Source organism: Chaetomium globosum, genomic scaffold, assembly GCF_000143365.1.
Source record: "Chaetomium globosum CBS 148.51 scaffold_8 genomic scaffold, whole genome shotgun sequence".
Lineage (NCBI taxonomy): Eukaryota > Fungi > Ascomycota > Sordariomycetes > Sordariales > Chaetomiaceae > Chaetomium > Chaetomium globosum.
This window is the reverse complement of record NT_165983.1, coordinates 617,943-640,488: the sequence shown is the minus strand read 5'-3', so window position 1 is coordinate 640,488 and position 22,546 is coordinate 617,943. Positions and strand designations below refer to the sequence as shown.

Genomic DNA, 22,546 nt, shown 5'->3' with positions numbered 1-22,546 from the left:
GCTGGTTCCAACCCAGACATCTGGCATCATAAAATGACCCCGTTCAACATGGCTGGCCAATGGCCCAATAGCAAGCCCAACCTACCATGGGCCGCGAGGATGGCTGCTCACCGCTGGGCCCGCCTTTCTCCCCTGCCTAGGGTTATTGCCATTGAATTTCCTTCAAAGCACGGAGAGCGCAAAGCGATGCTCTCCTCGAGCTCCCCATTTGGGTTCTAAGCACGCCGTTGCATCGCATCAACTCCCGTCTCTCCGTTCTCGACGGGAGCCGCAGCGTCGGCACCTGCTTCGTTTAGGCATTAGCTGACCCTAATATTATTTCCAATCCTTGTTCCATTAACCCCCAGTGCATCACCTTCTCATGTCAAAAGGAAGGTGTTATTAGTCGAACTGAAAGGGCGGAGATGGAAGCTAAACTGACTTCGGTAAGGTACCTGTAGGTAGGTAGCTTTAGTTACATGTATCTACGGAGGTACCTGGGTATATGTAGGTACCTAAATACCTTGCCTAACGTCTCGCTGTATATAGACGAGCACGCCTCCTTCATGAAGTTACCGACCGTACCAGCAAGGCGGTGATCAAAACTTAGACAATGGCGATGCGGTGGCCGCGTCTAGCATCATCAAATCATCTCAGCAAACGTCCTGGCGTGAACGCGACGAGGAAGCGCTACTCGCCATCATCACATCATTCTAGCACAGCCGAGCATGGACGCTGCTCGAAGGTCATAAGTCTTTCAACATCTAACTATCTGGTTTTACCGCAAGGGTACCTAGGTACTTAGACGGCACATCGACCTGCGGCAGAGGCTGGAGCGCGTGCGCATATCAGAACACAAGTAAGGCGCCTCCATAGGTCTGGGCCGGCCTTCCTGGGTTCGAGGCACATATAGCCGACGGCTTGACAACCGAGGCGGCCGGTATCCTACGTTACTTCCGGGGCTAATGGTGCGTCCGCCATGGCCAAGCTTTGGGCACTGACGCGTTAAACTTTGATCTGAGCATCCGCGAGGGCGAAAAGGAGGAGATGCAAACCAAGGATGGCCGTCCTGAGGCACAGCGTTTGTCGTTCTGGTGGAGATGCGGTTGACCATCATGTTTGAGGTGAAAACTCCCAAGCTGGGTGTCTAAGGTCATTCTCGCGCAGCCAGTGTTCAAAAGCGACCAAGAACATCCCGAGAAGATGAACAATGTCATTGTAATAACGAGGTCGTGCTCGCAGTGATTCGCGTGCAGGGATAATGATGTGGACTGGAGCCACTTTGGCATTGGGAACCCGGGCATGCTGCAGTCGAAGGAGAGGAAGGAGAGGAAGGAGTTGGAATTCGGATCTGACATACTGACGCCGAGCATTGGATTTGATGCAGCAGTTGGCTATCGAAAGACTGGACGCGGGGAACAAGACAAGATAGGTAATTTGAGAGTGTACTGGTGTTGTTGGTATTTGATGCATATTGAATTTGAGGGGACTTCTTTTTTCTTTTCTTTTTTCCGCCCCATATGGTGCCTGACTCGCTACCTAATTTACATGCAATAACTACCTTAATATAAACCATGACTTGGAAGGAATATCTGCCAATATTTTCAGCTCTTACCAATGCCGGATAAAAGATTCTCCGTCGAAGGATCGATTAGGTTACCTGCTGTTGATCGCTGCGAGGTTCGTTTGTTGCCTGGCTGCGCGAGCTCAAGTTTCGCGACTCGGCGACAAGCCACCATTTGTTTTGTTTCCTTCTCTCTGCCCCTGAAAATTGCCGCCCCCCTTCCCCCCACTGTGGGAGAGCTTGCACTCCACTTGGGCGACTGACGTCACGGAAATTAGCGATGGACAACATCTTCTCCAGCGATGATGCCCGCTTTGGCGCTCTTGGCATCCCGCCCTTCTTCAACGTACCGGCACTGCCAACCATTGTGGCCGAATGGGCCGCCATCCTCCCCCTAGTCTCTCACCTCGCTAGCTATCGTGATGATTACGCCATCGCTGGCAGGGTCGCCCTCAAGGGAAAAGTCGCGATTAGCGTCTTTCCGAAACTCGGCACTCTGTCTGGCCTCTCCCGTCTGTTGCGGAACCCCCGCAAATTCCTCGACCACGCGAGCGCGCGTGGGGGGACGAGCCGCAGCGTCTGGGATGTCCGATACGGCAGCTCGTTTCCTTGCAGCAACGGCGCTGCCATCGATCTGCTCATCGACTATCTCCAGTCGCGCAGGCCGCCCAAAACCATCAAGATGCCAGAGAAAATGGACGATGACCCGGCCATCACGGGGCTTCATACCAAGGAAAAGGCCGATGCTCGCCACTTCCGCCGTTACCAGACCCTACGCGTCTTGAGCTGCATCCGCGGTCCGCGTCCGGCCCCCCGGTTGCTACCCAAGTATTCCACAACTATCATATATCTGCTCTATGCAATTTGCGCGCTTGGTTGTACTGCCGTCCTCGCTCTCAGCGGGGCATACGGCACCACAGCTGTGCTCTTGTGTGCGACGTTCTCCAACATCGCCGCAAGTTTAATCGTAACCGTCGCTCGCCCCCCCGGATACCTAGAGCACCACAATCCCGGGCCCACGGGGTTCATGCTTGCCGCTCCAAACCACAACGCGCTCGAGTGGGACCTTTTTATCGGTGATCGCGGCGTTGTTGACTCCCTTATGAACAAGAGCCTATTCTGGATCCCCCAGACCCGCGGGACAACCTGGTTCGGACGCTGGCTGCAGATCGGCGACACGCTGCAGCTGGCTGCCATGACATTCACGGCGGCCCAGAAGGGATGGGATGGCGTGTGCATGGCGGGCTTGCTCTTTGTCACTTGGATCATCGAGGTTTACAACGGTCGCGACACAAACCTCGTGCATGATTGGTTGCGTCAGGAGAGCGTTGTCGTCGAGATGAAAGAGTTTGAATTTAGCGGGCGGTTCAACATGTTGGGGACCATCCAGCTCCTGACCAAGACCGAGGTAACTTCGTGGATGGATGACATTTTGGCACCGCACCCGAGAAGGGAGGCGTGGCTAAGACGACTTATTCACAATGAGAAGCCTGACCCGGAAATATGGAATCCTAGCGATATTGAGAGGATCGAAGTCGGTGCTGGTCTGTGTGCGAAGATGGCAGGAATCATTCAGCGCGAGTTTGCGCCAACCCCTGGGGTTTAAGGTAATGAATAATAATCCGCGTATCTAGTCAGACCTCCTAGAGTACCTCGCATAGCTTGACACTTGGGAGCGATGGATACTACACTAAACCGGGAGGTTCCCGAAGATATCCGAAACGCTTAGCAGTCATTTGTGAATAAGAAAAGACAAGCCAATCTTCTCACTCAACCTCAGCTTGCAACTGGAATCATGAGGCAGAGATTCATGGAGGATTCGAAACTATTTTCATCTAGTTATACATATTTGATAAGCAGAAGCAAACGCGGGAGAGAATAACCCCAATAACGACAACGACAGTCGTTGCAGCAGGCCGCGCTGCTTCGACGCTGTTGCTCTACAGTCTGTGGGTATTCTCGATAATATTGACGGATAGGTATGTATTCATTGAAGCCACTAGTCTGGATCCCCCTTTCACCCACCCAGCCACTCCGCCCCCACCCAGAAACCAGCGGCAAAAGGCGGGATCGCCTGGGCTAACCAACCTCGAGGAACTTTATCGCGCTGTGCTATGGTCATTCAGCTGACGCGCCCATAGCCGGGTCCTCCATCTTAGACCCCCAGCTCCGCACCGCGTTCTCTTTGCCTGGGTACGGTGCTAGGCCGCCGGCGGAGTCGCGTGCGAGTCACCCCTAGTAGATTAGCGCGGCAGAACTCCAATGGCAGAGGATCACGACAACATGAGATGGCTGAGCTGGAGGGTTGTGAGCTTATCAGGGCGTCATCCGCAGTCTGCCCACGTTTGGGCGGCAGGAGCGTGGAGGCGCGAAGACTGGAAGAGGCGTTGAGCCAAGTCGTTCTAGACTAGGTGATGGCTTTGGGTACGGCCCGTGGCAACCTGTTGATGTGATTCGTTTGTACAAGGCCCTGGCCTCCTGTTCTGTCTGTTATCGATTCCCTCACCTGTTTCGATGTGCGTAGAGCAAGTATATGTGGTGATGGTCCCTGGGAGCTTTACCTGCCGGCGGGCCATGTCGGCTTTGCCTAGGTACCTTTAGTGAGTCCTACTTGGCAAAAAATAAGCAAGCCTCGGTTCCACACACTCTGACTTAGTTCGGGAGCTCATTTGATATTTAAATTGTCAAAGGTGCTAAGACTTGCGTGTTCAGCGGCTCATTTCACATTCCATTGTTCTGGCCGTTTCATGTCCAGACCCTCCGTTTTAACATTGAACGCTTAGAGGTAGCCTTTGAAGGTATTCTGGCCCCTGGTCAACACCCCTTTTTGCCGACTACATAGCATGACGGTGATCCATGATTCCACTAGTTTCGTTCCATTCGTCATTCGTATTCCTGCTATCAGTTCTCCGCCGCTCCCTTCATTACATGTACGTTGCGGTGGCTATGGATTCAACATGGGATAACGTCAATGCGGCAACTTTCTTCAAACATACGAGATTTTGCCTGTTTTACTTACCCTAGAACCACCTCTTTAACCTCAAAAGGCGGCAGCTCCAAGCCTACGTCACCCCAATCCAGCACTCCCAACCAAGTCCACGGCGCATCCTTGGGACCATATTTCCGTCCACAGATCACAAAAAGCGGGCCTTGGGAGGGTCCTTTATAAACACTCGCAAGGGCGAATGCCGGACCCGCGCCAGCTTCTTCCCCTCTGTTTACCTGGTTCGATTCTTCAGTCTCCTGCAGGGGCTGAAGCAGGATCGCCTCCGAAAATCTCTCGATGCTATCGGGTAGGATAGTATGAAGAGGCCGTGAGGAACTATTCGAGATGGGCGCGCCACCATTACGCGTCATGAACAGTGGATAAACACCCCAGAATGCGCGGAGCTTTAAACGCCTTGTGTCCTTGGGATCAGACTCGATTGTGCCGATTCGCGACAGATTTCCGTCGTAAGGTGGGTATTGACTCCAGTTGTTCCTGCTCTGAGCGTCGGGAGCAGTAATGAAAGTCCCTGGCTGACTCGGCGCCCATGAAGCTCCATTTTGATCCAGCCTGGGAACACTCGAGAGCAAGTACCCCGTATATACGGTTCGGTCCGATACCATCCGATCTTTTTCGCGGGACACTTCAGTCCACAACTTGAGAGCGTTGTTGAACGGATCATCCCCGACTAGCAAGCTCCATATGACTACATCGTCCCCGGGACGCGAGGCGAACCTCTGCGCGAGCAGCGTCGCCGCTTCGGATACCGAGAGGAACCCAGCCCCAATACGTGAGGCCATTAGTTGTGCGCCGTGCGACCCACTGAATACCCCCCTATGCTGGAGACGATCAACCCTTTCCATGCTGGGTTCTGAGCGGCCGTCGGTGTTCAATTTGAGCCAGTTGAAGCTGCTGGGGGCGGGAAAGAGGTGATAGTTCATGAGGAAGAGAATTCCGATGTTGATAGATCCGTGCAGGGTTACGGATCGGAGAATCTCCCTTAAAGAGATTGCTCTGTTTTGCCCCCCGGACGTCACTAAAATGTGCATGTTCATTCGTCCACGCAGTGCTTCCAGCAGTGTCCAGGCCCGAACATTCCAGTCGCAAACGAGAAGAGTGCAGAGAATGGATTCCATGAGAGACACGCTCTCGCAGGAGGAGTCATCTTCGCTTTTGATGACGGAGGTGTCAATGCACATGAGGTCTCTGTCGCACAGTAGGACTGCGCGGCTGTTTCGGAAAACGTTGTTGATGTTCATAATCGCCTCCTTCCGGAGGTTGTGATCGGTCGGGATGCCTACCATACTCGAAAGATGACTATTAGCTTCAATCTCGGGAAAAGATGTGGATAAGCCAAAAACAGGGGCAAGCACTTGCAAGTGACGTCGATCCAGTAACTCGAGCAGCCAAAACTTCGAGCGATTTCGCAATATCTGAGGTGAAGGCATTCATTAATGCCCGAATCCGGCCGACCGCCCTGGCCGTGGCTCCACACATGAGAGACGGCGAGGGTGTTTTCCGAAGCGACTTCGTATTTCAGCTTGTTCTGGACTTCATCGCAGCTGGGTATAGAAACAGCACGGGCGCCGACCACTTGGAGGTAAGACGACTCGTCCCATATGATCTGTCTGCATTTCTTCTCATCTGGACACAATAGGTCGTGTTGGCTCTGATCGTCGATTTTTGCACCTTTAATTCTCCGGCAAGCGTTAGGAGACGTCCCGTCGCAAGAAGCAGTGCCGTTGCATCTCCCCTGCCTCTCTTTGAACTGGTCGCTGAACACGGTATGGAACTGCCGCAGATCCAGCACTGCTGTCGACCTGCTCCTGCGAAGAATGTGGTAGGCTAGACTGCACATATATTCCGATTTGAGCTCGGTTTGTTTCTCTGAGGCCGTAACAGAGTCGGTGTTTGGGCGAAGGGCCAAGTCGCTGAGACTTGTGTAATCAAATCCCCAAACAACTTGATCTTGCAGGATTCGCCTAAGAACGAGGGCACCAGTCAGTGAAGGGGCCCTATAGCGGGGGAGGGACTATAGTTACCAGTAGTGCAAGGCGACGCATCGCTGCCAAGTGCTCCACAAGTAACTCCTGACGATAAACCACCTCCATGACTGGAATTCTAACTCGGGCCTTAACTTCCGGGATTCATAAGAGGTCGAGTCGATGAGCTCAGAAAGGAAATCCAGAAATTCCCGGAACTTGTGTGACTCCCGACCTCGCATGTTTTGCTCCCGACTTCTATCCCATGTGGCCGCGATGGCCAGCGCCATGCGGATTACACAAGTCGACAAGAGGCGAACGGGCTCCAGGTCCTCCCACAAATATTCGTCTCCCTCAATCTTCAGCCATCCATGTTTGCCGCGATCCTGGGGAGGCTTCGGCAAATCCGGCAGCGGCAGCGGCGTGGTGGGCAAGCGTGAAAGAAGACAAGATGCACGACTAACAATCAACTTTGTGTCCGCCTCCGAACCCTGAGCCAGGAAGGAACAGGGTGCAATTTCCGAAAATGCATTATCAAGATCGGCGAAACAACATGTGGACGCCGTTCTCCTAAACAGAGAGTTCCTGAAGAAGAAGGCCGGTCGGCTGGACGGATCGATTGGCGAGGGCTGTCCAGGAAATACGACCCTCGGAAAATTGTGACGGGGTGGCATCACGTTGACCTGTTGTCGTGGCATGTCACGTTCCCTGAACCAGTACCCGTCGAGGTCGATCTCGCTGACTGGCTTCAACATGAAAGCAAAGGTGCTGATGGGGGGGTCGCCAGGACTTGGCGGGTCCTGTTTGTCCTGGCACCCCCTCCACACTCCGAGGATCTGGTCTCCGGTGAAGGACATCACTACATCCGGGATATCCTGTTTTCTCAGCCCAGCCACCTGCCTTCGGGGAAGCGAGAAAAACAGATAGAGAGACAGAGAAATCGATCGAAGGGACCGGGGGTGGACGAATGGATGGATGGATGCCCCGTATGGTCTGCGGAACCGAGGGCGGTGGATTGCGTGTTGCCTGGAGAGCGGGTGTCCGACACATATGTAGGCAGCCTAACTCGGCCCAACCATCAGGACTGGCGGATAATAATTCTTCCCACTCCAACTCTTCCAAGGCATCTCATAGGGTGCATGTGACATCTCCCAATGATATCTAGAAGAATAATTCCCAAGTACCTCAAGCCTGTCTGCAGCCTCCGAGACGTTTTTACCGTCAAGCCTTATCGACGCCGATATCTGCGACTATGGCAGGTATCAATGGCAGGCAATGATGCGCAACCCAGCGCCGACATCGAGAGCGGCGATCCCCTCGAGTTTCCCAAGCGTCCACGACTCCACATCGCGGACATCGCAACGCCGCTAAGAGGGCAACACAAAATGTCAATCACATAAAAGTTACGGATATAAAAAAACGTCCCTAGGTCTCCCAAGATAAGCACCGTAGTCTCCAGTTTAGTATACCTCGTCGGCTGTTACCTGTAGAGATAGGAGTCTCTATCTTCCTGGATAACGAGCATATCGCCAGGTTCCAGCCCGGCGGGGATGTGTTAGGAAAACTCCTAGCCCTTCGGTTAGGTACTCTTGAGCTGGCGCCGGAGCCAGAGCCAGAGACCAACCTGAAACTACCTACGTATTATCATGATCCTCAAAAGCCACGGGTGGCCTTCTCTTCCGATTGCACAGGGTTCTAATGGTGTGGATAAATTCAGGCAGCAAGCTGCAGCAGGTAAGGTACATGTAGCTTCGCCAAATAAGTGAAATATCCAGGAATGGCGCCAATGGTCCTGGGGCCACTTGCGAAGAATACACGTGGTGATACTGGATTAGGGATGTCATCAAATTCAGCTTTGGTCATCGTGCACCATCACTTCGCTAACAGTAGTGAACTTGAATCTATATAGGGCCCGATCGTTCATTACAATCGTAATTATACACCATTGATTTTATTATTTTAGCTAAATAGGTACCTATTGAATCCGCCAAGTGCAGCACGACCTCTTTTAACCCTAAAACTATGTCTAGGGAGGCACTTATGGTCCGACTAGCGGTTACCCAACGCTACATGTACACATAGTAGCTACCGAATGCTATTCAAGTCCGGGTTGTTAGAGTGAGATGATGCGGTATTATACTTTACACCGACCCATTTCCACTATCACTTTGCTTCGGTGGCTCTCGAAGCAGGATTTGCAATCTTGATCTCCTTCGTCCTTCAAATGTTTGACCCCTTTGTATCGGACGCCGCGGTGTTACTCGGCTTTTAAATAAAAAGGGCACTACATGTACATGTGTACAAATCTGAATGCTTTGTAGAAATCCTTCTGGGCCCTCGGTCATGTCTACCGCGGCTATCAACTTCCAAAATAATACAATCATGTGGTTGATGTGACCGGGAAGTCAACAGGATAATAGCATGCTTGTCTCGGCCTCGGGAGGCGGCTGTGTCGGTTTCCGCGGTTTGGATGGGCTGGGCTGGCGAGAGCATAAAGGTTTGGTGTGACGAACCTACTCCAGAACCCCGTCCTGTTAGGGTTCAGCTTCGGTCGAAGGTAATCTTGCAAAGGGTGCACAACAAAGACTTGTCTCAACAGTAGGCTCTCGAGCTTGTAGCGAACTGTAGTTGTGATTGCTAACTGGAGAACTCCCAGAGCTCTCCAGACGAGTGACTATATACTACCCAGATCTCTAGGTACCTTCGTACCTGAATACCCTGATCGTGGGTGTCATGGGTGATCGTTCACGATCACCTTGATCGCTGCCGGTCAAGTCTTTTCCCAGCGATAATCCGGACAGCCTTGCTGTCCGGGTTCTTTTCCCTGATTGGCTACCTTAACGATTGTTTCGCTGCGGGTTGCGCCTTGCGCTCCCCCGCTCTCCTTATTCGTGACATTTGGTGACATGATGACCGAGCTGGGCTCTGCGTTGTGGGTCGGTCTGGCAACGCAGAACTGGCTTCGTCTGCGCGGATGCTTAGCATCGTTTGGGGCCGTCTTGTTTACAATTTACCCGCGCGTGGTCATGGTTTGTCAGGCATGTCAGGCTGGCATTTGTTGGTTCTGCACAATGATCCGCCGGCCAAGTTGCTTGGCTCCTGCGGCTTGGTTGATGCTTTGGGCCTCTGCCGGTGTCGATCAGCGGGACTTCTAATCTACACTCGACATGTCTTCTTGGGTCCGGATCGGTGCGCCGAAACGTGTCTGGTTAAGATCAGAGGCTACATCCCCACTTGTGGTGGTTTAGTATTTGGTGCTTGTCCTAGGGATGGTAGATTTTGCACTTTTACTCCTACAATCGTAGCACCAAATCAAACATCATGGCTTCAGGTCCCAAGCACCAACGGGCTCTCGGGATTGTGACTCTGCTACCCTGCTTATTTCAGGTTGTGTTGGGTCATGGCTCACTTCACGAATACGGCTCAGTCCCGCTTACATTGAGGCCGGTAGCCGTTGACGTGACATGCCCCTTACCAGTGGACGACAATGCGGTTCAGAGCTCACCATGGACGCACCCACCAGAATGCGAGCACACAACTGACGGCACCGTGAAGTACTGCGCCTACACCAACTCAAACCACGGTCCCCGCGGATGGAGCATCATCACTACCCCGGAGACCGCGGCCAACAGCGCCTCCTTCCTTACCCAGCAGCTGAATGTATCGAGCTCGCGTGATGCGCCATACAAGATGGTCGACATCCCCGGCAAGGGCAAGGGTATCGTCGCCACGAGGCCTATCAAGCAGTACGAGGAAATCCTCGTCGAGCACGCGGCCATGTTAGTGGACATCGCCTTCACAGTGAAGGTCCAGGCCACCCGGGGCTACCGGCTCTTGCACGCGGCCGTCGACCGGTTGTCGGACCCGGTCAGTGTCTTGGAGCTGGGCAAAAGCAACGGATTGGCGCAGGACGAGGTGGAGAATATCCTCCGGACTAATGCTTTCAACACGCCTATGGAAGGGGTGCCGCACCTTGCGTTGTACCCGACTGTTTCGGTGGGTGCCCTTATGCGTTGATGACTGGCAAGCTGGAAAATGGGGCTGACCTGTCGGCAGAGAATCAACCACGGCTGTAACCCAAAGTGAGTATCGCGCTTATTTGCCGTACTCGCCCAAAGACGACCCAAGCTAACACACTACCAGCGCAAACACGCGGCCCATGCCCGAAACCCTCCAAATCAGCATAATCGCCTCCAGAGATATTGCCGCCGGCGAGGAAATCACCCACAGCTGTAAGCCGCCATCCTCTTTCCTTGACCCCCTTAACCCACCGCCCACCACCCCCCCAACAAGACAACACAGTTGAACACACTAACCCCCCCACTCCTCAAAACAGACCTCCCCCTCGGTCTCACCTCCACCGAACGCGCCCTCAAACTCCACCGCCAATGGAACTTCACCTGCACATGCCCCCTCTGCGCCTCCCCACCCGCCACCCTCGCCGCGTCCGACACGCTCCGCCGCTCCGTCTCCCGCCTCCGCAAGGAAGCCATCGCGGCCTTCCAGGCCGGCAAGCCGTACGCGGCGCTGCGGCTGACGCGGCAGGTGGCGGGGCTGTTGGAGGAGGCCCCGGAGGGGGAGTTGCGGCCGTTGCTGGGGGAGCAGTACGAGAATATGGCGAGGGTGTGGTTTGTGTTGAGGGATAGGGGGGAGGCAGAGAGGTGGGGGCGGAGGGCGTTGGAGGTGTTGGATGGGCCGGGGGGGGCGGGGGAGAGGGAGTTGGAGGGGTTGTGGAGGCGGTTTGAGGAGGAGGAGGGGGGACGGTATTGAGACGGGAGGGGGGTTGTTGGGTGGGTCGGGGTTGGGGGAGGTGGTGATGACGGGTGAGTTGGGGTGGGATACGAGGTGGGACGGAGTATGTGTTGAAACTGGGACTTGGGAACGTGTCTTGCTATGTAGCAATTTGAGTATATCGGGACTGACTGGTCTGGGGGAGAACAAACGCTGGAATTACATGCTGTGTTGTTATTTGTCAAATGTATATGGGTGGTAGCCAAGTAAGGAGGCAGACAGGTACGGATTAAGTCTACTGTTGTTCAAGTCAATTCCTTGCTCGCCCCTATTACTAGCAAGAAGATAGGACATACCTCCATCTAACACATAACAAGAATTGACCTGAACAGGGGAAATGCTCCGAGGCATCTTGTACTAACCCCTCCTAGACATATCCAATATCCCCGGATGTGCCAAGGTGTCGAGGTCCAGCACGCGACAATGGTCGGATTTAAGATGCGGTCCATCGACTCAAATTCTCGGCAGCAACCGCCATGGAAGGATTCCGTTTGTTGATAATGCTACGGCAGGGGTCGTGGGAGGGGTCTCTGGTGTACCTCGACTTGTATCTAACATTTGGGGTTTCCTTCGTGTGACCTGGACCAAATTACCTGTAAGCCAGCATCCTGCGCAATCACGGCTGCGAGGGTCTGCTTGATGTGCGCAATGTTGCTTGTCAAGGCGGAGAGGTCCGGAAACGTTCCAAAACATCGGTTCAACTCAGCATAGGTACCCATCGGAGGATCAATACAACGGGGACGACAAGACTAGAATGCGCCGTTAAACATGCGTTCAACAGTGCTGGAATCCTTCGGGCGTGCGGGTTGATCCTTCGGCCCCCGCTCAACCCCAACGTCGGAACAACTCATGTGGGGTGAGAGACACCCAATGGAATTGATGACGGGGAAAGAATTCGATGCCAAATGGAAAGCTGGCGGACATGTGACCGAAATCAGAAAGGATTCCCTTCGCCATGCCCCTTGGCAATGTCTGAGCATGCCTGAGCATGTCTGAATCCTTCACCGAAGCCATTGTTGATTGATGTATTGCTTGGATTCTTGTTCTGGGGTAATGCGAAGAAGAAAAACAGAAAAGTTGGGGAAAAGTCTGAGGAGACGCTGCGGTACTGGCACTGTGCCTGCGCCGTGCAAATATTTGTTGTAGCAGACCTCGAGGTACAGTACCTCCCTAATTCTGTCTCATGCAGCTCGAGAGTGCCCGCCGCCTTCACGCATGCAAGGTTCCCGAGAAAAACAGATTGAACTCTTTCCTCATCCTAATTCACTTCTAATCCTCTCCCTCAAATTTTGGAGACGGGAAACTCCGAACCCCCCCAACACAACACAAGTTCTTGACTTCCACTCATTTACTGGCCGAGGGCCCGTTCCCATCCCCGGAGTGGGGCCGTCTCCGTAACAACCGCAACTGGCGCCGGTGACGGATGTTGCGACAGAGCCCACAGAACCCAACATCGACTGAACAAGCCGCCGTTATAGTAGGTCAGTGGGCCAACAAGAAGTGGAACACGAGAGATAAGAGGGCCCCAGGCATGAAGTTAAAAACCGGCGAGGTGGTGGAACCAGCCTTGCAGGTCACAAGTGCGGCACTGCGGTGGGACAGAGGTCTAAGCAGCAGAAGGCCAATGGCAGGGTGGCCGACAAAGACCCGATAGCCCTGCCTTGTGAAGAGCGGTTGGGCTATGGAGTCATTCGTTCAAGGCTTGAGGGCTGATGTTCAGAGTCGAAGCATGTCCATACATTGCAGCTGCTGCACTGCTCTTGTGGCTGCTCCCTTACATGTTCCCAAATGGCAGGTCGTGTCAGTATGGTAGACAGGCAGTATGATACCAGGGGCGTCAATGAAACCTCCTTCCGCATTAGTGCCTCGCTGGGCTCTGCGCTTGGTAGATTGAGACTTGTATCCGCGATTCACGCGGCTGCCATACTTGCTTCCTGTAGACGGTATGGTACATATTCAGAAACCAACGCTTCATTGAAATAAAAGATGGCATTATCCGGAGTGTGCCCGTTACGATGACTGTTTCCAGTTTTCGTTGATTCAACCTTCTGACCCATCAATGAAAGCTAGGTAGGTACTTCCCAGGCGGATACGTCTCTGAGCACCGCTGGAGCTAGGCACCAGTGTGTGGACAACAACAACCATTTACTTAGACCAGCAACTCGGTTACAGAACCAGTTAACAAGCTATGGTTGCGCCCCCTTGGTATTGGCTGACATACATATTTCCCGCCACCATAAACAGATTGTAGGCCCGGTCTTTGTGCACCTTGGCACTATGGAGTAATATTAATTGTCAGATATTGCTTCATGAAGAATGCGACTTGAATCGCCGAGTAAATACGTCTAGCCAAGGCCTGCGAGGAACGGGTTCTAGCCCCCGGGTCGTGAGGAGCAGGTTCTGGCCCTCAGGTTGTGTGCTACCGAGCCGTGCTGCAAGTTGTCTTCCATGATAGCTATGGATACGGGCTTCACTACCTCGACTGCAAGGTCTGCTGTGACGTTCCTTTCTTAGAGTTATTGTTGCTTCTCTGAGGGCGAGACCATATCAGACGCTGGCTGAGAGTCAGAGGGCACGGAATGTGTATAAAAGGACCGTGATACCCGCGGATTCTATGACCACGCTCTCCATTCCACAGCCTCATCTCCAGCTCACATCTCTTCACCTCCCTCACCTACCTCTCCCAAGCAGCTTCACGAAAGCCACCGCACCAGCACCATGCAGCTCTCCCAGGTCCTGGCTCTCACCTTCGCAATCACGGCCATGGCCAAGGTCTACAACGACAACAGCCCCATTCCCGACTCGGTGGCGCTCCCCATCGACGCCGTCGTCATGCAAGCCGACGTCTTCGGGACCGCCGTCGACACCGTGAGTGCCAAGCTCCGTCGCAAGGCCCCCCTCCAGGCCCGGGATTTCAGCATCTACGTGTGCGAGCACTCCAACTTTAACGGCGCCTGCCTGGACCTTGGTGGCGTCGCGAGCGGCGTCTGCTGTAAGTCTTCACAAACCGGGTGCAAAAGTAGACAATGATCCAAAGCGGTATGTTATGCGAGAGAGCAGACAATATCAACGGTATCTGGAACGATGTCATCTCGTCCACGGATACTCGGGGCCATACTTGCACCATGTTCGAGCACCACGGCTGCACGGGTGACCAGTCGACCGTCAACGGCAGGGTGAACTGGGGCTACATGAACGACAAGATCAGCTCGTACAGGTGCTTCGACTAAATTGCGGATTATGGCCTTGAGGTAGAGAGGTTGTCTCTTGAGATTCCAGACTGGAATTAGCTAGTGGCTCATGGCATGACGATGTTATAGGGTTTGTTCGGAAACCGAGGTATCTGCTATTCAACATAAGTAGTTTATGTACCTTGGTTTCTATCAGCTATGCCATGCTTGCATGTAATGAAGCGGTGCTCGGTCACCAGAGAGAAAATCCACCGATTGGACCCTCACTAGTTGCATTATCGCCGTAATTTGGTAACCCCTGAATGCCCTCCATAACCGTGCTTATACAGGACACAGTATGTGGACCATGTCTCTACTGTCTATAAAGCCCAAATTTACCCACGGGCTTGGGCACTCACTCACATCCACACTTTTCAATGCGCTGTGATACACGGCCTTCCTTGCGGGCGGGGAGTAATTTTCTCGACGTCAGCCAAGTGACGGCCAAGTGACGGCCAAGGGGCGGCCAAGTGTTCGGCGCCGAAGGCCAAGAACCGGGAGGCAGCGACCGGGTGCTGAGGAGCTCTGCCTGCAAGAATGTGTGTTTGGAGTCAAGTAAGGTATGTTGAAAGCACTGATGTTCTCACGATAGTGGCTCGAACGGGCGGGAAGAGCTAAAAGAGGTCGAGACCAGTCGGACAACCAGAAGGATCAAAAAGGCCTGCAATCGAGAAGTCCGACCCATATCCCCGGGTTTTACAAGTATAAGGTACATACCTAGGTAGATATGGACCAAACGTCAAAAATGGGGGCCACTTCCACACAAAAGTGCGGTGTGCGACGGCCACGAGAGCACGTACATGACCCGCAACCACTCGCCGGTTTCTAGCAGCAGGGTAACGTTGTAGTACAGGATCCTCACTACGAACCTTTGCAGGGTGCAGTGCACCTCGGACTGCACCCCTGACTCGATACCCGCCGGGTGGAGATTCCTCACTACCAGACGACACAGACAGATCCCGGGATGCGCACCTGGCCGCACAATCAACCTTGGTTCAACCCCAGACTTGGAGGATCCTGGATTGGGGTTGTTACCGCTCTCCACCTTGATAGCCTGTAAATCCCTGGGACTCCCTTCCACCTACCCCTTGTGGGGAGTTCGGTGGACCAGCCAAGAGAGACCGCTGGGGACGCCGAGCGCTCACTCATCACGCCCCGTTGAAAGCCGATGCCGTGGGCGCTGTGATGGCCGCTGCGATGGCCATATGCTGCAGGGTTACACGCGCGGCATGCCGTGTTCAAGAACGCTTCTTAACCCGGGCCAAACCCAGCAGGACGCACGCCTTGATTTCCCCCGTTCCTCTTTCATCGGACGAACCTCCGTGTCTGGTGAACTCTTTCAAGTAACATCACCGCCATCGTCTTAATTCGCCTCTCGCCCGAAAGAATAGGAACTGCCTATTTCCCGCAGCCATGGCCGACAGCGGCAGCTCGGATAGTATCCAAGCGGGCAATGATAAGTCGTACGGACCACCCCCAGAACCCAAGATATGCCCCAACTAACACCGGCTTGCAGCAACCCCAAGGGCGTCGCCGGAGTCCCTCTCGAGAAGGGTGTCTCTCACACAGAACATGTTGACCTCAACCGGAACCTCGAAGCCAGGTGAGCCGACTCAGCCGGAAAGGATTTAAGTTGCTAAACTCACATGCCACTCCCACGTCTAGGATCAAGAACCCCTTGGAGGGCATTCCGCGAGATGAGCTGATGAATCGGGTCGAGGTCTTCGCTCAAGAAAAGGGTCTCACCGAGCATGTTGCTCTGCTACGCCAGGGCGCCCTTGTGGCACAGGACCCCAACAACTACGAAGAGATTGACGGCGCCGAGGCTCTGGATGACACAGCCAAGGCGGCCCTCGTCAAGGAAGTCGAACACAAGTGGCATCTGCCGCCCAAGCTCTTCCTCACCATCATCACCTGCTCCATCGGCGCCGCCGTCCAGGGATGGGACCAGACCGGCACCAACGGCGCCAACATCTTCTTCCCGGCCTTCTACCACCTCGACCCGGACACCACGCGCGGCACACTCTTGATCGGCCTCTTGAACGCCGGCCCCTACATCGGCAGCGCGTTCATCGGCTGCTGGCTCTCGGACCCCGTCAACAACCTCTGGGGCCGTCGCGGCGTCATCTTCTTCTCGGCTCACTTCTGCATCTGGCCTGTCATCGGCTCCGCGTTCTGCCAGACGTGGCCACAGCAGTTGGCTTGCCGGCTCCTCATGGGGATAGGCATGGGCATCAAGGCGTCGACCGTGCCCATCTACGCCGCCGAGAACTCGCCCGCCGCCATCCGCGGTGCCCTCGTCATGTCATGGCGTGAGTGTAATCCAATTCAGGGTTAAAGATGGAAGCCCAGTCTGCTAACAAGCTCCAGAAATGTGGACCGCATTCGGTATCTTCCTCGGAACCGCCTTTAACCTGGCCGTTTGGAACACGGGACACAACCTCAACTGGCGGCTGATGCTCGGTGAGTGTTTGCAATACATACATGTTCCTACCCGTACTTACGATCAACAACTCTAACACCCCCTCCCAACAGGCGCTCCCTTCCTCCCCGCCGTCCCCCTCCTCATCCTTATCTACATGTGCCCCGAGTCCCCCCGCTGGTACATGAAAAAGAACCGCTACGCCGAAGCGTGGACCTCCATGTCCCAGCTCCGGCACCACCCGCTCCAAGTCGCGCGCGACATCTTCTACATCCACTCCCAACTCGAGCTCGAAACCCGCCTCCTGCACACCAGCACCTACCACCAACGGCTCACCGAGCTCCTCACCATCCCGCGCGTCCGCCGCGCCACCCTCGCCGCCTTCACCGTCATGATCGCCCAACAAATGTGCGGCATCAACATCATCGCCTTCTACAGCACGACCGTGTTCCAAGAGAACGGCGCTTCCGACTTCCAGGCCCTGCTCGCCTCGTTCGGGTTCGGCCTCGTCAACTGGCTCTTCTCCTTCCCCGCCTTCTGGACCATCGACTCGTTCGGCCGGCGCGCCCTGCTGCTCTTCACCTTCCCCCAGATGGTGTGGACGCTGCTGGCGGCGGGGCTGTGCACGCTGATGGAGGAGGGTACGGCGCGCACGGCGCTGGTCGCGCTGTTTGTGTATCTGTTTGCGGTGTTTTACTCGCCCGGCGAGGGGCCCGTGCCGTTTACGTATAGTGCCGAGGTGTTTCCGCTGTCGCATCGGGAGATTGGCATGGGGTTTGCGGTGGCGACGTGTTTGTTTTGGGCGGCCGTGCTGGGCATGACGTTTCCGTTTTTGTTGAAGGAGGCGAGTGTGGTGGGTGCGTTTGGCGTGTATGCGGGGTTTAATTTGGTGGCGTTGGTGATGATCTTCTTTTGGGTGCCCGAGACGAAGCAGCGGACTTTGGAGGAGCTGGATTATGTGTTTGCGGTGCCGACGAGGCGGTTTGGCGCGTATCAGTTGACCGAGGCCCTGCCGTGGTTTGTGAAGCGTTGGGTGTTTTGGCAGAGCGGGGCTGAGTTGAGGCCGCTGTATCAGTTCGATCAGCAGGAGAAGAGGGCGGCGGGGGGAACGGAGAAGGGGGTTGTGGGTGGGGTTGAGGGGGATGTTGAGGAGAAGAAGGCTGAACAGTGATGGGGTTTGGGTTTGGGTGTGTGACGGATGGTGGTGGAAATGGAGGAAGGGGTTGGTGGGTGGCTGTCGAGATTCATTATCCCGCTGTTGGCTAGATTGCTGTTTTTCTTTCGTCTAGGCCTACGAGCTTCCCTCTAAGTGTGGCCTGGGAATATTACGAGGATTTGACCATGTCGTTCTCAGCTTGTGTTATTTCTCAGGCGTGTTTGTGAAGCGGCGTGTTTAGTGAAGTTGTCTAGAGCTGGCCATGATGGGGGATACTACTAGACATGAGTCGTGCCTTAATGGAAGGTACCTTAGTGTTAATGTCGGGCCTGTGTTTGTGCAATTTACACCTGTTGCCTCGGGGGTGTACCCACGGTGTGAAGCGGTTTATGGGATATTGGGAGTGACTCCCAATGATTGGGATTCATTGTCCATGATATAAGATGCTAGACATGGGCGATGCCTCACCAATACCCAGTGGAAATTGAATGGCATATTAGGTCTTTACTCGGCGTTGTTTCTTCTGGCTGGCAACGGGCCTTGGCTACTCTCTTCTTTCGGCCCCCTACTGCCTCCGATATACTAAGTCCGGAATTTGAAATAAAGCAAGTTTTCAGTCTGCTTGGCCCCCGTCTACCGGCCGTTACTATTGGGGATTACCTTCTTGCCTGTTTTGTGTGTGGCGCAGTGCGCGGTGACGTGGTTGACTGCGCTTCTACCGCTCTGTTCCAAGGGGAAGAGAGAGTCGGCAGGATTGCATTCTTTTCTTTCCTCTTTCAGTTCATTCCTCGGTTTTTGGATTGTTTGGATCATTTCTATGCTTGGACTTTTCCTCGGCTCCAGGTGAAAACGTACTCAGGTTACACCACGACATCGACAACAGACTGCTGGGCCTGATGAACAACTGGACCTGTTCTGCCGTGGCCGTATGAGATATCGCCTGGCTCGTAAAGCTTCGAATTACCTAAGCCTCTGTTTGGAATCAACCGTACGTATTTGGTTAGCAGTCTGATGCCAATGTCTTTCGGTACGTACCCTGCCATCCACTCATCCTTGCTCCGGCAAGGTGTGTTACTCAGCCCATGGTGCAAAAACACCAATAGCGAGACCGAACTTCGCACCCCTGGCAGACCATCACGGTTGCCTGGTCCGATCTGCCTGATTAGCTTGCTTGAATAGGAGAGAATAATCGAAGGGCAACAACAACTGGGGCTAAGGTAGAGCGGTTCAGAATGTGTCTTGATGTCTTTGGTCGTCACCACATTCCCGGGGTGATCGAGGCGAGGGCTCAGATCCGAAGATTGGCGACCACGATGATGATTTTGGAATTTGCAAGCGAGGCTGAGTCGAGGTTGGGTCTCGACTTGGTTACTGCTCGGAGAGGTGATGAACTCCGGGAAATGTATAAGTTGATTCTCTCAGCCGCCTCTCTTGGTGCGAATAACACCAGTCTTCAGATCTCTTCGTTTTCTGGACGCGCGTTGCTCGTAGCCAGCCGGACACTGATACCATCATCAACATGCTGCGCTTTCTCACCCCCTTCCTCCTCGGCCTCGCTGCAACAACAGCAGCCGCCACGACCACGACCACCACCACCACCACAACCAAACCATCCTGCGCCAATATCCCCACCCCCATCATCCCCGGCCTCATCATCCTCTCCCTCACCTCCACCGAACTCCTCAACCACACCGTCCCCGCCACCCCGCCCTTCCTCAACACCCCCGTCACCAACCTCAACGTCTGCGCCGTCACCGTAACCCTCACCCACCCCGGCGCCAACGACACCGTCAACATCCACATCTGGCTGCCCCTCTCCCCCCACATCTGGAACACCCGCTTCATCGCCCTCGGCGGCAGCGCCTGGGCGGCCGGGCATGGCCCCCTTTCCATCGCGCCCTACGCGGCGCGGGGCTTCGCCGCGGCCGCCACCGACGCCGGCCTGCCCGGCGACCTGGCCAGCGTCTCGACGCCCGCCGCCTGGGCGCTCAGCGGCGCCGATGGCACCGTCAACACGGCGCTGCTGACGAATTTCGCGGCGCGGTCGGTGCATGATCTGGCGGTGGTGGGTAAGGCGGTGGTGAGGGGGTTTTATGGTGGGGAGGGGGCAAGGTTTGCGTATTGGGAGGGGTGTTCGACGGGGGGGAGGCAGGGGTTGGTGGCGGCGCAGAGGTGGGGGGCGGATTTTTGATGGTGTGTTGGTGGGCGCGCCAGCGGTGTATTGGACGCGGTATGTGGTGGCGGAGCTGTGGCCGCAGGTGGTGATGGGGGAGGTGGGGTATTTTCCCGAGGGGTGCGAGTTGGAGGCGGTGAGGGCGGATGTGGTGGAGGTGTGTGATGGGTTGGATGGGGTGAGGGATCAGGTGGTGGGGGATGTGGTGGGTTGTGGGTCGAGGTATGATCCGGGGAGACTGTTGGGGAGGAAGGTGAAGTGTGGCGATAGGGAGGTGGTGGCTACGTCAAAGCTGGTGGAGGTGGTGAAGAAGATCTGGGATGGGCCGAAGACGGCGTCGGGATCGCCGCTGTGGTATGGCCTTCCCGTCGACGCGCCTCTTACCACTCTGGCCGAGACACAGGATGTCAACGGCACGCACCGTACCGGCGCCCCCTTCTTTGTCGCCAGCGACTGGGTGAAGTACTTCGTCAAAGCTGATCCTAGCTTTGATCTGTCGGTCCTCAGCTCCACTACGCTGCGCGAGGTGTTTGACGAGTCGGTGAGTAAATTCGCCAGCGTTATCGACTCGTCGGACCCAGACCTCTCGGGTTTCCGCAACGCCGGCGGCAAGCTCCTAGTGTGGCACGGCGGGGCCGACAACATCATCTTCCCGCAGGACTCGATCCGCTACCACAGCGAGGTGAAGAAGAAGATGCGCCTCAGCCAGCGGCGCGTCGACGACTTCTTTCGGCTGTTTATCGCGCCGGGCGTGGACCACTGCGCGCAGGGCTCGATCGATGGGGCTGGGCCGACAGATGCGTTGGGGTCGTTGATGGAATGGGTCGAGAAGGGGCGGGCGCCGGGCGAGCTTGCTGCTGCGACGCTGGATACGGCGAAGACGCGCTTTACGCGGAAGCTGTGCCCCTATCCGTTGGTTGCGAGGTATGACGGTCGGGGTGATCCGAGTGTGGCTGAAAGCTATCGCTGTGCGAAGGGGTTTGGAAGTTCATGTTCGTGAGAATTGAAGGTTTTGCAATAGTTAAGACATATTGAAGGTGTTGGATGTGGGAACGTATTGTTATAGTGTGGTAGAAAGAAATACGCAATAAACAACATCCAAGTGTTTTACGGATGTAAACAAAAAGCTCGCTACCAAGCCCCATTCCCCGGTGGAATGGAGGTTGGTGGTTACGAAAACTCTTTTTTTAGAGTTTTGCGCCGCGAGGGGGAGTCGAACCGGTCCTCTTTTGATTGGTGTCCAATCGGTCCTCCTCCCAATACCGCTGAGCCAAACCGGTGTTTGATTCAATTGGGAGGAGGCGGTGACAGTGGTCGTGCGGGAACTTGTGTATATGGTGCGGGCAGGAAGGAGCGCGTATGTGGTGGCAAGGAGTTGGGATGAAAAGGGGTGTCGCGGTGGAAAAGGGGAGCCTGGCTGGAGTCAACATAGCAATAGAGACCCCCCACTTACAATGTCGATTACTATAAAGAGCTTGTAGCTCCTGAGATGGTACTACCGGGCTTAGCTTCCTCATAGAAGTGTGAATTAGAACCTTTAAATGTAACTGCCAAGCTTCCAACAAAAGAACGAAGCAGTATGTCCCTCCCGGCCTCTCGATATTTGTGTATCCATGACATATCATCGAGCAACCACTTCCCATCTCAATGCTTCCGCAATATCCCTTCTCAAGTCCTCGCACCGCCGTTGCAGGCCCCGAAGGTAGTCAAACCCCGAGCTTGCTGAACCCCAGCCCCCTACTTCACCCTCAAACCGCCTTCACAACGCCCTCCTTCGCCAACAACGGCTCCCCCTTCCCCTCCTCCTCCCCCACCCCCTTCATCAACCGCATCCTCACACACACACACACCAACGCCACCATCGCCGCCCCCACCCCACCCCAACTATCTGTCCTCTAGTGATTTCCGCAAAGAGGAGCAGGCAAGGCGATCATAACCGATTCGCTTTCGCTATTTGACGCCGCTGTGCTGCCAACAATCTTCAGTCCGACGTAGCTGAGTTCTGTGGAAAGCCAGCTCACAGGCCGCCGAGCGCTACTGGAGCGTGACAAATTTTCTAGTCTCCGGGCCTGGCTGAGTACCTCGATAGAAATCAGAGGCAATTAGGGCCTTTTGAGATAAAAGATCGCAAACAGGCGACAACTAGCATCGAGCCTCGCCGGAAGGTTGTGCGACATGCATCGCCCTGGCCTCATCCACGGGGAAATGCCCTAGCGGAGCTCTGCCCCATGAGAAGAGTAAATATTGTCCCTACCTCATTATC

The 22,546-nt window shown here is 54.9% G+C and overlaps 7 protein-coding genes across 7 annotated transcripts; 6 read left to right on the top strand and 1 right to left on the bottom strand.

Annotated features, from left to right (window-relative positions):
- Nucleotides 1-1,823: 1,823 nt before the first annotated feature.
- Nucleotides 1,824-3,149, top strand: CHGG_10923 (uncharacterized protein; the record flags this gene model as incomplete). Its single annotated transcript, XM_001226189.1, has 1 exon — nt 1,824-3,149. One exon carries the CDS (start codon nt 1,824-1,826, stop codon nt 3,147-3,149), a length of 1,326 nt encoding a protein of 441 aa, XP_001226190.1.
- Nucleotides 3,150-4,322: 1,173 nt separating this feature from the next.
- Nucleotides 4,323-7,368, bottom strand: CHGG_10922 (uncharacterized protein; the record flags this gene model as incomplete). The annotated part of the gene is made up of 4 exons (XM_001226188.1): nt 4,323-4,377; nt 4,563-5,826; nt 6,003-6,511; nt 6,572-7,368. The coding sequence occupies 4 exons, from the start codon at nt 7,366-7,368 to the stop codon at nt 4,323-4,325; spliced, it is 2,625 nt and encodes an 874-aa protein (XP_001226189.1).
- A 789-nt stretch (nt 7,369-8,157) lies between these two features.
- CHGG_10921 (uncharacterized protein) lies at nt 8,158-8,446 on the top strand (the record flags this gene model as incomplete). The annotated part of the gene is made up of 2 exons (XM_001226187.1): nt 8,158-8,245; nt 8,421-8,446. 2 exons carry the CDS (start codon nt 8,158-8,160, stop codon nt 8,444-8,446), a joined length of 114 nt encoding a protein of 37 aa, XP_001226188.1.
- Nucleotides 8,447-9,832: 1,386 nt separating this feature from the next.
- CHGG_10920 (uncharacterized protein) lies at nt 9,833-11,281 on the top strand (the record flags this gene model as incomplete). Its single annotated transcript, XM_001226186.1, has 4 exons — nt 9,833-10,507; nt 10,568-10,593; nt 10,655-10,743; nt 10,848-11,281. The coding sequence occupies 4 exons, from the start codon at nt 9,833-9,835 to the stop codon at nt 11,279-11,281; spliced, it is 1,224 nt and encodes a 407-aa protein (XP_001226187.1).
- Nucleotides 11,282-14,020: 2,739 nt separating this feature from the next.
- On the top strand, nt 14,021-14,532 carry CHGG_10919 (uncharacterized protein; the record flags this gene model as incomplete). Its single annotated transcript, XM_001226185.1, has 2 exons — nt 14,021-14,294; nt 14,363-14,532. 2 exons carry the CDS (start codon nt 14,021-14,023, stop codon nt 14,530-14,532), a joined length of 444 nt encoding a protein of 147 aa, XP_001226186.1.
- Nucleotides 14,533-15,945: 1,413 nt separating this feature from the next.
- Nucleotides 15,946-18,125, top strand: CHGG_10918 (uncharacterized protein; the record flags this gene model as incomplete). Its single annotated transcript, XM_001226184.1, has 5 exons — nt 15,946-15,995; nt 16,049-16,135; nt 16,198-16,844; nt 16,903-16,995; nt 17,068-18,125. The coding sequence occupies 5 exons, from the start codon at nt 15,946-15,948 to the stop codon at nt 18,123-18,125; spliced, it is 1,935 nt and encodes a 644-aa protein (XP_001226185.1).
- A 1,504-nt stretch (nt 18,126-19,629) lies between these two features.
- Nucleotides 19,630-21,667, top strand: CHGG_10917 (uncharacterized protein; the record flags this gene model as incomplete). The annotated part of the gene is made up of 3 exons (XM_001226183.1): nt 19,630-20,179; nt 20,325-21,207; nt 21,475-21,667. 3 exons carry the CDS (start codon nt 19,630-19,632, stop codon nt 21,665-21,667), a joined length of 1,626 nt encoding a protein of 541 aa, XP_001226184.1.
- Nucleotides 21,668-22,546: the final 879 nt, after the last annotated feature.